The sequence below is a fragment of the Lampris incognitus genome, chromosome 11, assembly GCF_029633865.1.
Source record: "Lampris incognitus isolate fLamInc1 chromosome 11, fLamInc1.hap2, whole genome shotgun sequence".
Lineage (NCBI taxonomy): Eukaryota > Metazoa > Chordata > Actinopteri > Lampriformes > Lampridae > Lampris > Lampris incognitus.
This window is the reverse complement of record NC_079221.1, coordinates 36,664,405-36,681,408: the sequence shown is the minus strand read 5'-3', so window position 1 is coordinate 36,681,408 and position 17,004 is coordinate 36,664,405. Positions and strand designations below refer to the sequence as shown.

At 46.3% G+C, this 17,004-nt stretch overlaps 1 protein-coding gene across 1 annotated transcript in view; it reads left to right on the top strand.

The window, feature by feature from the left end:
* Nucleotides 1-17,004, top strand: part of kcnh3 (potassium voltage-gated channel, subfamily H (eag-related), member 3) — a 74,271-nt gene that overhangs the window by 56,015 nt on the left and 1,252 nt on the right. The window contains exons 10-13 of the mRNA XM_056288916.1: nucleotides 10,282-10,496; nucleotides 14,611-14,867; nucleotides 16,699-16,799; nucleotides 16,892-16,944. Coding sequence (XP_056144891.1) covers nucleotides 10,282-10,496; nucleotides 14,611-14,867; nucleotides 16,699-16,799; nucleotides 16,892-16,944 — 626 coding nt within the window. The remainder of the gene's footprint in view (nucleotides 1-10,281; nucleotides 10,497-14,610; nucleotides 14,868-16,698; nucleotides 16,800-16,891; nucleotides 16,945-17,004) is intronic.

Sequence of the window (17,004 nt, the reverse complement as noted above, 5' to 3'; positions counted from 1 at the left end):
TAATGACCATCTTAGTCATTCTAGTGTTAAAGAATAAAGGTGATGTGCAGAGCTGTAGCAACTATGGGGGTCTAAAGTTGATCAGCCACAGCATGAAGATATGGGAAAGAGTAGTGGAAGATAGGTTAAAAGGAGAGGGGATGATCAGAGAGCGGTAGTATGGTTTCATGCCAGGAAAGAGCACCACAGATGCAATGTTTGCTATGAGTGTTGATAGAGAAGGTCAGAAGGAGTTACATTGTGGGGTTTTTTTTATTTAGAGAAAGCATATGACAGGATACCGAGAGAGGAGGTGTGGTATTGTATGAGGAAGTCGGGAGTGGCAGAGAAGTATATAGGAGTGGTGCAGCATATGTATGAAGGCAGTGTGACAATGGTGAGGTGTGTGGTAGGAGTGACAGATGGGTTCAAGGTGGAGGTGGGATTACATCAAGGACCGGCCCTGAGCCCTTTCTTGTTTAGAATGGTGATGGACAGGTTGACGGCAAGGTCAGGCAGGAGTCTCCATGGACTATGATGTTCATGGATGATACTGTGATCTGTAAAGAGAGTAGGGAGCAGGTTGAGGAGAGCCTGGAGAGGTTAAGTTATGCACTGGAGAGAAGCGGAATGAAAGTCAATAGGAGCAAGATGGAATACCTATGTGTGAATTAGAGGGAGGACAGTTGAATGGTGAGAATGCAAGGAGTAGCGGTGACGAAGGTGGATGAGTTTAATACTTGGGGTCAACTGTTCAATATAACAGTGAGTGTGGAAAAGAGGAGAAGAAGAGTGCAGGCAGGTTTGAGTGGATAGAGGAGAGTGTCAGGGGTGATTTGTCACAGAAGGGTACCAGCAAGAGTTAAAGGGAAGGTTTACAAGATGGTAATGAGACCAGCTATGTTGTGTGGTTTGGAGATGGTGATGCTGAAAAAACGACAGGAGGTGGAGCTGGACATGGCAGAGTTGAAGATGTCAAAATTTTATTGGGAGTGACAAAGATGGACAGGACTTAGAATGAGTATATTAGAGGACAGCTCAGGTTGGACAGTTTGGATACAAAGCAACAGAGGCAAGATTGAGATGGTTTGGACATGTCCAGAGGAGAGATGCTGGGTATATCAAAATCAGAATCATGTTAACTGGCCATGTAGGTTTGCACATACATGGAATTTGACTCCAGTTTCATGGCTCTCAGTGGGTACTTAACATAGAATAACAACACTACAACACAACAATCTTCAGATATATACACAAGGATTGACTTATACAGGTGAAACATGATGTGATAAAGGGCAATGGTGCAGAGAATATATCAGAGATGCTGAAATAGATGTTAGCAGGTTACTTACATACATGTCTGAGGTAGATGGACATGACAGAGTGCAGCAGTATACATACAATGTACAGTATATATAAAATGGTTGTATTTATTTGACAGTGTTAAGCATTCATTTGAATGACAGCCTGCAGAAAGAAACTGTTTTTATATCTGATTGTTTTGGGGTACAGTGCTCTGTAGCGCCTGCCAGAGGGGAGGAATTGGAACAGGTTGTGATCAGGGTGTGATGGGTCTGCAGTGTTGTTGCCTGCCCGTTTCCTGAGTCTGGAGGTGTATAAGTCCTGAATGGAGGGCAGGTTGGCACCAATGATTTTCTCTGCAGACGTTGTTGTCGGTCCCTGTCCAGTTTGGTGGCCAAACCAAACCAGACAGTGATGGATGTGCAGAAGACAGACTGGATTATTGCAGTGTAGAACTGAATCAACAGTTCCTGAGGCAGGTTGAATTTCTGTAGCTATATTGGGATATTTGGAGAAGGATGCTGAAGATGGAGTTGCCAGGCAAGAGAAAAGGAGGAAGTCCAAAGAGCAGGTTTATGGATATGATGAGGGAGGACATGCAGGTGGCTGGCGTGACAAAGTAAGATGCAAAGGAAAGGAAGAGATGGAAATGGATGATCTACTGTGGTGCCCCTAACAGGAGTAGCCAACAATAGTAGTAGTAGTAGGTAGAAGAGGCTCTTTTAGAGTATAAATAACTTTTAACTACCAAATCTTGCTCAAAGCTCAGATTGTATCCTGTAACTTGTGATGAATGGGGGAAAGAAGATTAGGTTTTTGTTGCATGAACATCTTAAGGTCCAACAGGCTTGCACTACATTCACTTTGCATGCATAGCACAAAAGCTTTGGTTTCCAATTGCCCGACCCGTCATTTGTGGGGATTATGTGCACTATAGATATGTCCATATAGAAAAGTTGCAGCATTGCCTGTGGATTTATTTGACTGTACGTAAAGTGTAATAAGCATTGGTTTGGGGTTTGTTTGCTAATTTTCATGAATGCTTGTGGGAGTGGGGATGTATAATGACTCAAGACACAATTCAGGGGCCTGGCACATAGCAGTTTGTTTGCCCATGTGCAAGCGCAAATCCATTAGGCGCATGGGTTAATATGCAAGTGTGTGTAAACTTAAGTAAGGTGGCGCATTTGTGCACAAGTACAAGTAAGGAGGTCTTTCTGTGAATGTGAAGTTGCCTGCTTGGAATTTAGTTGCTTGACACAGAGAAGATGAGCTGCTGGCTTCGTTACACCGAGAACGAGTTTTCATTATTGCCTTAAGCATGTGGTTGAAATCTATGGTTGGGAACATTAGTAAAACATCTAAAGCTGGAGAGAGAAAGAGCAGAAGTGTGGTGAAAGAAGGAAAAAATAAACATGAATCGGTCTAAGTTTTTTGGTGTGAGAGGTTGTACGTGTGTGCGCATGCTTGTGTGTGCTTGCACTGGTAAATGTGTAATAATATTTTGAAGTAATTGTGTATCCTCACCCACCGGCTCTGGGGGTGTAAAGACTTGACCCGGTGAAGCCTCATATTAAACAGGAGAACGATTCCCCAGACAGAGCATGGGTGGAAATCAGAGTGGAGAAAATTATGTTGTGTGAGGTCATGGCCTCTTTCTCCCATCACTGCCCATACAAAATTATTATCTACATTACAACTCATTCATTCTTCTTTTATTTTTTTTTTCTGTGAATCATACCTTACTCACATATTTTCCTATGAGTCGTTCCAACACAGCACACAATGTAATCAACGGGGCTCTGGCGTTTCTTGTTTCAGAGATAACACTGTTAAGGCTATTCTTTACACTACATCTGCTACAGTTGTCATCCTTTTTCTTACCTTAGGTATCCCTCCTAAGTGTTTGCATGCTAAGTAAAAGTCTGACTTTGCTGTGTTGGAAAAGGGTCAAATGTGCATGTGAACGCTTCACTTTTGAAAAACAGTTATGTTCCCGTTGGATGGAAAATGGTGGGTTACCCGCTCCGGGTTGGGGATGAAGTTTTTGCTTCAAGTGAAGGGGTTCAAGTATCTCGGGGTCTTGTTCACGAGTGAGGGTAGGATGGAGCGGGAGATTGACAGGCAGATTGGTGCAGCATCAGCAGTAATGTGGCTGTTGTATGTACCAGACCATTGTGATGAAGACGGAGCTGAGCTGGAAGGCAAAGCTCTCAATTTACCAGTCAGTCTTCATTCCAACCCTCACCCATGGTCATGAGCTTTGGGTAGTGACCGAAAGGGTTAGATTGCAGGTACAAGTGGCTGAAATTAGTTTCCTCCGCAGGGTGTCTGGGCTCAGCCTTAGAGATAGGGTGAGGAGCTCGGACATCCGGAGGGAGCTCGGAGTGGAGCCGCTACTCCTTCGCATCGAAAGGAGCCAATTGACGTAGTTCGGGCATCTGATCAGGATGCCCCCTGGGCGCCTTCCTTTGGAGGTTTACTGGGCACGGCCAACTGGGAGGAGACCCTGGGGTAGACCCAGAACTCGCTGGAGAGACTACATGTCCAATCTGGCTTGGGAATGCCTTGGGATCCCCTAGGAGGAGCTGGAGGGCGTTGCTGGGGAGAGGAACTTCTGGAGTGCCCTACTTAGCTTGCTGCCACCGTGACCCGACCCCGGAGAAGCGACTGAAGATGAATGAATGAATGAATGGATGGATGGATGCAAAGACATATGGATAATAGACAGACATATGGCAAACAGACTGAAAGACCAATAGACTGATAGATTTGCAATAGTGTATTTATCTGGGTGAATCATCCATCAATACTTGGTTCAGGATACACTCATTCGATGCCAGCTCACCATGTCAGTGGCTAGAATAGTGCATTGATAAATGTATAAGGCTGTACAGTAGCAGCATTATACAAATGCTAACAAAGATTGATCGAGTAGTTTTTTTTTATGGCTAATGCCTGGATGAGTGTAACACTTCAGACAGCTTATTTATTTTGTAAATTTTTCCCCTTCTTGTTCTTATCAGCTTGTGTATTTGATTGATGAGGATTGTCACTTCCTGTTCACTGCCAGAGATTCTTATTTATAAAAAGCAGAGGACCATGAAACTTGCCCTGGGAGCTGAGGCTTAGCCTCAAAGACGTCCAAAGCACTTGAGGTCTGTTTGAAACCTGGAAACCAAGCTTTTTTCCCCCACTTATTCTCACTGTGATGCAAGTGTCCAGCTGAGCACAGTTCACATTTGTCTCACAGAGTAAAATCAACCACACAAATCAATCTACTAGCAGCTTCGGATATTTGGAAGTATTCACGTGTGTCCCTGTGCATGCACATCCATATACAAAAAAAATAACAGCAAATCAACAAAGTTTTATGTGTGGTTGTTGAGAAAGTTGGACACAACATCCTGTGATCAATCACACACACACACACACACACACACACATAGTGTCAACAGCTTAGAGACCTTCCTTGAGCCATCTCTCTTGCATGCTGGAAATGTAATTTCCTCTGGATGTGCTTCAAAGCCACAGCAACATTAAGCCAGTAAACAGCACAAGGCTTTCTGAGGTGTGTTTGTGTGTGATGAAAGAGACACCGAGAGAGAGAAGGGATGAAAGAAGAAAAAAAAGCCAGACAGAAAGAAGAAGGAGCTCATATGTATGTGTTTTATGGGTATGGCATCGATAGATGTACTTGTCAGTTTCTCAAAAGGTCAAAAGGTATTGGATCAATGGTCTGTACCTGTGGGTGTGTGGGTGTGTGCGCATATGTTGCTCTGTGTCTGTGTGTCAGAGAGGATTTATCTTCAAATGTCAAGCCCCTGGCCCATATATTTGATCTCATTCATCACCCATACACACACACACACACACACGTGCGTGTGCGCACACACACATGTGCACACACGCGCACACACACACACACACACACACACACACACACACACACACACACACACACACACACACACACACACACACACACATCATTGGAAGAACAAACATGCTGTGTTGGTATGAATAATACATAGATCTTGCATTATTAAAGCACCTTGACTTAAGTGTGGATGGAGTGGAGCAGAGCTGTGCAAAACCCAGTAAACACTGCACATGGTAGAGCCTACCTTGACCTTAACACTTCTGCACCTACACTGGCTTTTAGGAAACATTAGTAACCATGTCAACATTAAAACGAGTTGTGTCAGATGAAAACACAAATTCTGCATTTTCCTGCTGCCAGACCATTTAAGTACTGGTTCAAAACTCATTGTTTTAGTGGAGTTTGGTCAGGTGCAGAATTGTGAGTCAGGTCTTTGTGCTAATTCAAGAGGAAGAGACTGGTCAGTGGTGGATATAGGGAGTCACCAAGGGTAAACCTAAGGAGACGATCACGATGATGAGTGTGATGATGATGATGGTGATAGTGATGGTGATTGGGAATAATTTGAAAGATTGGTTATCTCTGCCAGGCGGTAGCCGGGAGGGATTTATTTATTTGGTCGTGTGTGTGTGTGTGTGTGTGTGTGTGTGTGTGTGCGTGCGTGCGTGCGTGCGTGCGTGTGTGTGTGTGTGTCCGTGTGTGTGTCCATGGCTACTCTCAAACTATTGGACCTATCAGCCTAAAATATTTTGTGCACAGTTACGAGTGTATGATAAACAATCTCTCATGGTTGCAGTGATTAAAAACCTTTGAAAAACATTTGGTCTCGCCATTGCCACTCCCTCTCTCCATTCACCCTCTAGCTCGCTCGACCAGTGTTGCTCTTCATCGCTGCCCGATCCGAGTCAACAGTGCGCATGCACGACTCCCCACCATGTGGGAGTGGCATAGTCTCCGATGTTAACACTCCGCTCTAAAAATAAATTTTCAAGTGTAGGATTAATCAGAGTCACAACTGCAAATCATCTCAGTAGAAACAAAACATTTCCCATGACTGAGCTATGTTTTCTTATGTGTGCATGCGTGACTCACATCTATGGTTCAGTCAAAAGATGAGTCTTGAAAGTAAATGAGAAGTCGATCGTATTTCGTAAGCCAGCAAATCATTCACTGCTGATCCAGCACAGGAGAACTGGAGTAACCAAAAAATAATTCATCTTATTCAGCTCGCCACTACACGGAAGGGCCATAGTCTTCAATCTTAAAACCCCGCTTATAAAAATACAATGTCAAGAGTAGGATTAATCACAGTCGCAGCCGGAAATCATCTTGGTAGCTCCTATAAAACATTTCATTTATTTTGTTTGTGGCTCTGCCTACTTTCAACCACTCCATGAGACATTTGGATCCTTTTAATTAATTGGTTGGTTAATTGGTTTAATGGCTATGGTTTGCATATTGTATGGATTTTTACCCGATCATCAATTACTGCACTGGTGAGACCCATGAGGACTCAACCTTCAAATGATGGAGCTATTGGGTAATTGGAGCTAACTCTCTTTTCTATGATCATCTATCAACCGGTTTACTATCACTATGCCTTGCGAGGACTGCCTAAAAACAACAAATGACATTACTAACCCTTCCTTTCTCTCTGACTTCTCTGATTTTCTGACCCAGCTATGTGCCATCTCACCTTCCGTTCTCCTCCTGGGTGATTTTAATATCCACACTGACAACACTGACTGTAAATCTGCCATAGAATTCTTGGAACTGCTACAATGCTTCAACATCACACAACATATCAACTCCCCACTCCCAGCCATGGCCACATCCTGGATTTAGTCTGCTCCACTGGTCTCACAATACATCAACTCTCCAGCCTTGACCTCAATATCTTTGACCACCTCGCAATCACCATGGACATTGACATCCCCATCCCAAAAGTCAAACACATAATATCCTTCAGAAATCGCAAAGCTATCTCCCCTTAACTCTTTCTGCCTCTCTTGCCAGTAAAATGTCTGCCTCCCCTCCCCTGCTGTCTGATCATCCCTCTGAAATCATCAATTATCATACTGACTCACTCGCCTCCTGTCTTGATCAGCTGGCCCCCATCAAACCAAAATAGTTTAATTCATGCACTCGGCTCCCTGGTGTACTCCTGAACTCAGTCAGATGTAATCCTGTAAGTGCCAGCTCAACGGACTGCAAGAAAACTGGTTTAACAGAGCATCTCCAAGCCTACACAGACTACCGTCAACAATACAAAGATGCTCTCATCACAGCCCGGTCCACCTACTACTCTCACCTCATACACTCTGGCTACACCAACCCCAAACTTCTCTTTTCCACATTAAACAAACTTCCCAAACCCAGTGACAATACCTCCAGTTCCTTCACGGCAAACAAGTGCAACTCCTCCCTTTCATTTTTCCAAACTACAATATCATGAAAACCATGACGGTTAAACTCATTTGAAGTCTTTTAAGAACGGCTTTGAAATTATGATAGCCTGATCTCTGTCATTTCATATTAGACTTGGTTGCTTTCGTGCGAGGGTCCACCAAGGAGGCACATCCACAGACTGACAGGCAAAACTCGTTTATTAGGTAGATTTTTTTTTGGCTTGAGCGCCGCATATTAACACCTTTTTTTTCCATATTTCATGTTCAGTCAACTTGGGCACTGCGCAAAATCTGATAATAGCAGGAAAAACGCTGGTTTTTCTGGGGGCGTCTGGGTGGTTTGGCAGTCTGTTCCATTGCCTACCAACACAGGGATCGCCGGTTCGAATCCCCGTGTTATCTCCGGCTTGGTCGGGTCTCCCGGATGTGGGTATGTGTCCTGGTCATCGCACTAGCGCCTCCTCTGGTCGATCGGGGCGCCTGTTCGGGAGGGGGGGGGACTAGGGGGAATAGCGTGATCCTCCCTCACGCTACGTACCCCTGGTGAAACTCCTCACTGTCAGGTGAAAAGAAGGGGCTGGTGACTCCACATGTATCGGAGGAGGCATGTGGTAGCCTGCAGCCCTCCCCGGATCGACCGGGATGGCTCTGAAGAGTGGGATAATTAGCCGGATACAACCGGGGGGAGGGGTGTAGATAGACAAATAAATAAATAAATAAAGGAAGGAAGGAAGGAAGGAAGGAAGGAAGGAAGATACATCTGACTATACCATGAGGTTTTCAAAAAGGAGACGTGGTTTTTGAAGGCTTTAACACCTCAGTGGACTGTGTTGAAGCCCAGCAAGAAGATTCAGCAAAGTGGCAAGTTTCTCAAAGCTCAAGCAATCATTAAAGATTTTGTTTGTATGATTGGAAGTGACGCCTGGCAATGTTTTAATGAGGTCTGATTTCAAAAGAGGCAAAGCTGTCCTTTAAGTCCTTTCTGAACTCTCGTTGCCTCCTTCACTTTTTTCTGTCACTTAAAACTGGTTTGTGTCACACTACACTAAAGTCTAGCCAGGCACACTGTCTCACAACCTGCTCCAAGTCTTCATCCAGCTGTTCAGCTCAATATAGCCCATGCTTATTAATTAAAGGTTTCCCTGACGCTGCTGTCACTCTCAGCCCGGTCACCCACCGGTCTGTGACCAAGACAACAGCAGCTGAGTTGTGGTGCAAAATGGGGGGTGGGAGTACTGAGAGGGGAGACTGAGACAAGAGAGGCTGCTGCTCATAAGGCACATGTCTCCTACCCCCGCCTACTGCTTGCCTCTCTCCCATCCATTTCTCTGGCAGCTGTGCCAATCTGCAGCACTCCGAACCCCCGCCCCTCTCTCACTTCCTCTCTCACCCCCCCCGCCACTTCTTTCATCCCTTCTTGCTCTTCGTCTTTGTTTCCTAGCCTTCACCCATCAGCCCATCCCTCTCTTATGGCACTGCTCCACAATCCATCATTCCTTCTCTCTGCCCCCTCCCCACACACACACAAAACCCTCAAGCGCCCATTGTGCTTCTCCTTTTCTTTTTTTACTCATACTGCAGAGGGCTGTGTCCATCACACACCTCGCAGTTTGGCTGCAGTTGTCCCCAAACAGTTAGCTAATGACACATTTCTATTTTTGTGAATAGTGTATACATGAAACAATGAAAGATAAAAACAAACAAATACGCAGTAATAACAAGGGTTTTTCTGTTTATAGGTATTACAATGATGTAGTAAAATGTTGACTATAAAATATATTGTTATATTTTATATAGTTGAAAAAATTAAGATTCACAGTGACTTAAGGGATATATTGGCAAAAAAATATATATTGTTATCAATTTTTACATTTTTACCTGAAGATGATTGTACTACACAGGAGTATTGTCCTTTGAAATCGCCATTGACTTGTTTACGACAGTGGTTGGTTTTGTGATACCTAGAAAATTATTTGCATTCCCAGCAAGGTTTTTGAAATCTACAATAGAAGTCACTGTAATCTATAGGAAGGAAAACGTGTAGTAGTAGATCTGCACACACACACAAAAAAGCAATGACTGACAGTGCCCAAAAAAGAAACCTACTTGTCTGCAGAAATACCCCAAAAAATAAAAAATGATGTGCGTTAAGTAACTTTTGCGATTTTATCCTGGTGGACTCGCTATTTTGATAATCGGGATGCCACATAGCCACAAAATAGCGGGAGGAGACAAAATCAGCAGATTATTTATATCACTGTCTGGCACGCTGCCCAATTTTAGGGTGCTGCAGTTCATTTCCAAATAGGGAAAGGGCTATTTTGGTGATTGATCCTGTTGAAATGACTCAGAGTCCGCTCCCTTCGTGTCTCTTTGATGATCTGCAGCACAAACAGCCTGTGTGTGTAATTAGTCTGGCCAACAGGCCTCTCTGATGCTGATGCCCTTTCTTTTTAATGGAGATAGCTGGAAAAATGCACACGCTGCAAATGATGGCTTCAAAGACAAGCCTGTGTGTTCGGCTGTGTACGTCTCTCTGTCTGGCTTTGTCAACCTTTCTTTCTGTTAACTAGTGAATATTTTTTATGTTTGCTTGTGTGTGTGTGTGTGTGTGTGTGTGTGTGTGTGTGTGTGTGTGTGTGTGTGTGTGTGTGTGTGTGTGTGTGTGTGTTTTACACACCCATTTCCCATGTGTGTCTGCCTCCCCAGGTAAAGGAGACCTCATTGGCTCGGACTCCCTGACCAAGGAGCAGGTGATAAAGACCAACGCCAACGTCAAGGCTCTGACCTACTGTGACTTGCAATACATCAGCCTTAAGGGTCTCCGCGAGGTCCTCCGACTCTACCCCGAGTATGCGCAGAAGTTCATCAGTGAGATACAGCACGACCTCACGTACAACCTGAGAGAAGGACACAACTCCGATGTAAGTGCATAGTCTCAGAACATGCTGCACTGTGTATTTCTAATACAAACATCCATCCATCCATCCATCCATCCATACATCCATCTATCCATTATTCCTAGGTGTGAATGTGTGTGTGTGTGTGTGTGTGTTGGCCCTGTGATGGACTGGCGGCCTGTCCAGAGTGTCTCCCTGCCTGCCGCCCAGTGACTGCTGGGATAGGCTCCAGCATCCTGTGACCCTGAGTAAAGATAAGCGGTTTGGATAGTGAATGAATGAATATGGTAAGGTTGCTGCCACTACCTGGGTTCCCCGGCACAGAGACGGGGACACTGATCATCAATGAGGACACAGCAACCCATTTATTAAAACAATGCCTTAAAAACACCAGAGTTAAAACCCGTGTAAAAAGACTAAAACCAAACATTCATTCTAGTCTTTTGGTGTCCGCATTTGGGGTGTGGAACCAATTTATCCATCCTGAGTTAACTGCCACACAATGTTCTGCTGTATGAGCTCAGAGCTGGTGCTTGAAGTCAAACCCAAACCCAAATCCCCTCCCCATCTACCATGAAGTCAACGTTCACACGAGTGGGCACAACCACACCCTCACACAGTCTCAACGACGTACACGCACACACACACAAACTCGGGTGCACACACAGACACATATTACAATTAGACAATATTAGCCTTGGAGTGCTTTTCTCATCTGCTGCCAACACACACATACACACACACACACACACACACACACACACACACACACACACACACACACACACACACACACACACACACACACACACTCTCTCTCTCTCTCTCTCCCTCTCTCTCTCTCTCTCTCTCCCTCTCTCTCTGGCTCAGGCTGTGGCTTGCAGCAGGAGCAGCAGTGTGTAAAACAAAGAGACAGGAATAGCTGTGTGCTGCTGTTTGAAGCCATCCCTGTTGCTAAGAATAGCACAGGGGGAGGCAGGGGCTCTCCCTGACTGGCTGTGTCCCCCGCAGCCGCTGCTAAGATTGGATCCTGCCAGATATAAATAGCTTAGCCAGCTGAAAGGGAACGAGAGAGAGGAGGAGAGACAAAAGGGAGGGGGGGGGCACGTCTCTCTCTCTCTCTCTCTCTCCCTTGCTTTCTGCTGCAGTGCTGCTTGCTTCCTAGGGGCATGACACACATACTGCAGAATGTGGTAATGACTGCACTGTGTGGCTGTGTTCGCAGATGTTTTTTGTGCATGTTAGATAGACGCACATGTGTAAGTTCGCACAAATGGGAATGTCTGCAACAGCTACTGGGTGTTCGGCACAGATGTCCAAACTGGTTATGTATGCAAATCCGTTTGATACCAGCAGCTGTGTGTGTGTGTGTGTGTGTGTGTGTGTGTGTGTGTGTGTGTGTGTGTGTGTGTGTGTGTGTGTGTGTGTGTTGTCATCACATTGCAACAGTGAGTGCAGTGAGCCAAAACCAATGAAAGGTAGAAAAAAACCCTATAAAAATTAGATCCCTTGTTCCTTAGTAAACAAACACTGTAAAAGAAACTCCTCAGAGAGAAAATGGAGATGGGTAAAAGTTAAAGAAACACTGCGCAGGCCCAAAGAATCCAGATACGGAGAGGAAGGCACAGAAGAAGAAGAGGAGGAAAGCAAGTAGCTTGTAGATTAGAGGAGGAAGAGGAGATGTATTGAGCAGCAGGGAAGGTAGCTGAGGATATCACATTAACAAAACAAAAAAAAAGCAAATATATGATCTAAGTGACGGTTGGACTCGTCACTGTCCCTCCCTGCAGATTCAGAGCTTACTGACTGACCGGCGTGTCCCCGGGAGCCTTTTTTTGGGGGGGGGGGCAATTGGGGAGGGGGGCAGACACAATGTGCCAGAGCAACCAGTCAACCCAGTCCACTGTGCAGTGCTACAAAGAGTGAGGAGGGTTATGGCACATTATGTTCCCCCATGTTCGTGTGCTCCCCTCCCTCTCTGCATCAGAAACATTGCAGACACGTTGTGTGTGTTAATAATTTTAGCAACAGCAGGGAAAGTGCCATTTTGTTATAGTTATGTGCCCAAGAGCACACACTCATGCAGACGCATCTGCACACACCCTCAAGCATGCCCAAGCCTTCACACCAACACGCACACACTACACACAGATGCACACAAGTATACTCTGTTAAATGAAAAACGTGTGAGGATAATTGATGGCAATTAAAACCGCAACCATGGGCTCTTGTTCACTGTATCCCCCCCATTTCAAGCGTGCTGTCCAGCACCCACTGTGATGGAAGCCATAGACTGGCACATAAAGCGTGAGTCCATGACATATACAGAGGGTGAATGTCAACCTGTATTCGACGGCACGCACACATGCAGACTGGCACTCGTTCGCATGCGGCGATGCAGCACGTGCACAACACATCACACCCACGCATCACGGCGCACTCCTTGATTTCCTCTGGCGCGGTGAGCTAAGATTAGAAAGCGAGAGCTAAAAATAAGTCGACCGGCACGCGGGGAAAACAGGGTTGACTGGGTGGAGTGTAGCGGGGAGGAGGGCAGAGAGAAAGAGAGGGGGGAAATAAAGAGAAAATGCTGAGCAGGCAGGGGTGCCAGTTAGAGAGAGACTTTAAATCAGATAGGGGAGCAAAGGGAGGGCAAGCCTCAGAGAGAGAGAGCAGGGCAACAGCGGGGAAGTGGTGGGGCGTTGGCTTGGTCACATGTTGAGGTACGAGGCGCGTCCATCAGTCACTGTAACAGCCTGTCTATGTAAAGGACTCGGCCTACGTGATGTGATTTTTGAAGCCAGTACAGGAAAATGACTAGATGTGACTGCTAATTTTAGCAACAGTGGCATCATTTACAAGCTTGGAAATGTAATCAGTTTGTCTCATCATGTAGGCAAGATTCACACGTGCACGCACGCGTGCGCACGCACGCACACACACACACACACCGTGATAAAAAAATCGTTCTTTGCTGAGAAGAGAGCTCTTAGGAGAGCTCATTGTCAGAAAAAACAACCCCTTCTTCTGAAAGGTATTTATTTTTGGAAAAGTCACTGACCCAGCAGCAACATTGAGGACAGTTTGAATTATTGATATTTACGAGCACGGGGCGGCAGGAACGGGGCGAGGGCCGAGAGGCGTGTGTTAGTGATGGCAGACGGCGGTATTGAAACCGTGAGACACAGCAATCTGTTCAGCCCGGCCGACCCAACGTCGTTTACAGCAGGGAGATGAAAGCGGCGATTTAAAAAACAGATCCGTCGCAGCTCCGTGTTGTTTATGAAGCACTTATCTCACATTCCTCGTTTCTACACCATCCATGGAAAGTCTTGCTGAACATTTTGTTGCATGTCGTTCCCAAGGTGTAACCTTTGACCTCCTTGCTGTTGGTCAGTATTGTTAACGCAGGTGCTCCACTGTTTGAAGTTTACATTGTAGCACATTTGAGATGAAAGCTCCGGCCAAAGTTAAGTATTGTCAGGGGAGGAAGCATACTGAATCGATGGGATATTAAACTTTTTAAGTTTGCTGGTATAGCGCTGTTAAATATTGTGTTTGTCTGCCTCCTACAGGTCTTAGGCTGTAAATACACCAGCCAACAGCACTTTTTTTTAGGGGGGGGGGGATTTTCTCCCCTTTTCTCCCCAATTGTACTTGGCCAATTAGCCCACTCTCCCGAGCTATCTAGGTCGCTGCTCCACCCCCTCTGCCGATCCGGGGAGGGTTGCAGACTACCACATGTCTCCTCCGATACATGTGGAGTCGCCGGCCACTTCTTTTCACCTGACAGTGAGGAGTTTCGCCAGGGGGACGTAGCGCGTGGGGGGATCACACTATCCCCCCCAGTTCCCCCTCCCCACTGAACAGGCGCCCCGACCAACCACAGGAGGCGCTAGTGCAGCGACCGGGACGCATACCCACATCCGGCTTCCCACCTGCAGACACGGCCAGTTCTGTCTGTAGGGACGCTCGACTATGCCGGAGGAAACACAGGGATTCGAACCGACAATCCTTGTGTTGGGAGGCAGTGGAATAGACCGCTACGTTACCCGGACGCCCCGACAATACATGTTGACTTTACTCAATCTGTTGATTGCCCTCTGTCTCTCTCTCCCTCGCTGTCTCTCTCTCTCAGGTGGACTGGGAGAGTAACGGTGGCTTGGTGAAAAAGCTCCCGTCTATAAGGGAGGATGAAGAAGGTGATGAGGAGCAGAGCTCGGTGTCCTGTGCTCCCCGCTCTCCACTCCGTCTTAGCAGGGGTCTCAACTCCCCTCTGCGCTCCCCCCTCTTGCCCCCCAGGCCTTTCCGCGCCCCTTCGGACCCCTCCCGTCCAGCCACCCTCCAGATACCAGTGGTCAGCTTCAGTAGTGCACCCCCTGAACTCAGTCCCAGGTAACGCATGCACACACGCACACATGCATATGCACACACAGAGGTTGGTAATGCCCAGTGAGACATCCAGGAGGTCAGAGAGACAAGGAGACAGGGCTGATCGTTTAGTCGAGTGCAACAAAACAGCATTCAATCAGAAATCTCGATGACTCTTACAGCTACTATTATTTTAGCTTTCCTGAACAATAACATTGCCAGAAAATACCCCCCCACCCACATTTCTGCATTCAAACACAGGGGCAGGGCCAGTCGTTGTTCTTGTTTTGTGACGACTTTTCCCTGAAATGACTTGGCTTACATTCACCGCCCTCAACAAGCTATGCAGAAATTGCTGCGAATTCTTTTGAGGACGTTTGAAAATGGCGGCTGTCAGCAAATGTGTATCAGCTTTACCTTCCTATCTGAATATGACTTCCTCGCTCTCATTTGTTGTTATTCGCATTACTGAATGATAGAAGTTTGGTCGAGGATTCAGAAAGAATTGGACACAATATGATGAACCCTCCAACTTGGTCATTTGGCAGCTGTGACAGCCAATAAGAAATATGTATTATGCAGTCACAGGGGGCTGGGGTTGAAAAGTGCATGGATTTAGTAAATTGCAGCTATGTGTGAGTATATGTATAAGAAAATTTGTGAATTAGGAGACTTGCAGTTGACTAATATACCAGTGTCCCGACACCCTGGTTCAGGGTCCCAAAGCCTGGTCATCGTAGGAAGTGTAATTGGCAGCAGTCCTGGATGGGGAGCTGGCAGGGGTATTCTGTGGAGGGGTGCCTATATAGCCACAGCGGGATCTGGGGTAAATGGCATGGGCCACCAAGTACATCCAGCTTCAGCCTGCAGTATGGGGTGAAGCTACACATGTCGGGCAACGCTACACATGGGGTGGGGCTCACCCAGGTTAAGGTTAAGGTTGGGGGTGTAGCCCCGCCTCATACGTGTAGCCCCGCCTTGTTCTGCGGGCTTCAGCCGGGACCTACTCTGAGCCACCGTAAATGACACATTCCCTCAGAGAAACCTGCGGTTGAAAAGATGCGAACGGCAACTCCACAGTTATTTGAAGACATATGAAAGTCTACGCCTTCCCCAACCATCATGGGGGGGGGGGTCAAGCAATGGGGGAACCTCAAGAGAACAGGGAATTGGACATGTCATGTTGAGAAAACGAGGAGCAGAGAATAGAGAAGAAACAGAAAATTAATTGTGCATTCATGTGTTGAGTTGAAAAACATTCGCACTGTGGGGCTGGGATTTTTTCTTATTAATGTTTGCACTCTGGCTGCCAAGCAAACAGAAATGTAACCACGGTGGCCCAGTGGTCAGCACTGTTGGCTCGCAGCAAGAAGGTCCTGGGTTCAAACCCCAGACCATCCCAGGTCCTTTCTGTGTGGAGTTTGCATGTTCTCCCCATGTCTGTGTGGGTTTCCTCCGGGTGCTCTGGTTTCCTCCCACCATCAAAAAGACATGCATGTTAGGGGTAATACTCCTGTCTGTGCCCCTGAGCAAGGCAATGGAAAGAAGAACTAGAGTTGGTCCCCGGGCGCTGCAGCTGCCCACTGCTCCTATACAATAGGATGGGTTAAATGCAGAGAACACATTCGTTGTAAGAATACAATGTCAAATAAAGTGGCTTTCTAGAAATCCAAAGTGCCATATTAGACAATCTAATCTGGTCAATAACCCACTGCGCTTCTCTCGAGTTCAAAAAAAAGGCAGCCCCCCCCCCCATTTAATATGCATTTGCTTTTCATCCTCCTTTTACTTGTCCCTCCCTTTTCACCGTCTCTCCCTCTGCACATCATCAATCACCTCTTTGCTTTCTGATTAGATTTGTGGACGGCATTGAAACAGAGAGCAATTCCAACTCATCCCAGAAGTTTGAGTTCAGCCCCAGTATTTCACCTGCTGCCCCGCCATCCCCATCCCCAGGTAACAAACACACACGGACGCACACACACCCACAGGATTGTTTTGACAGGAAGGTGAACTCTGTATGTGTGTCCGTCCGTGTGTATACACAGGGATCCGGGAGCAGTCAGAGATCAGGCAGAGTGTGTCTAAACTGACTGAAGAGGTGAGTGTGGCTTAAGGTTTAGTAATACACAAACAACCGTGTATTTTCCATGAGAGCTCA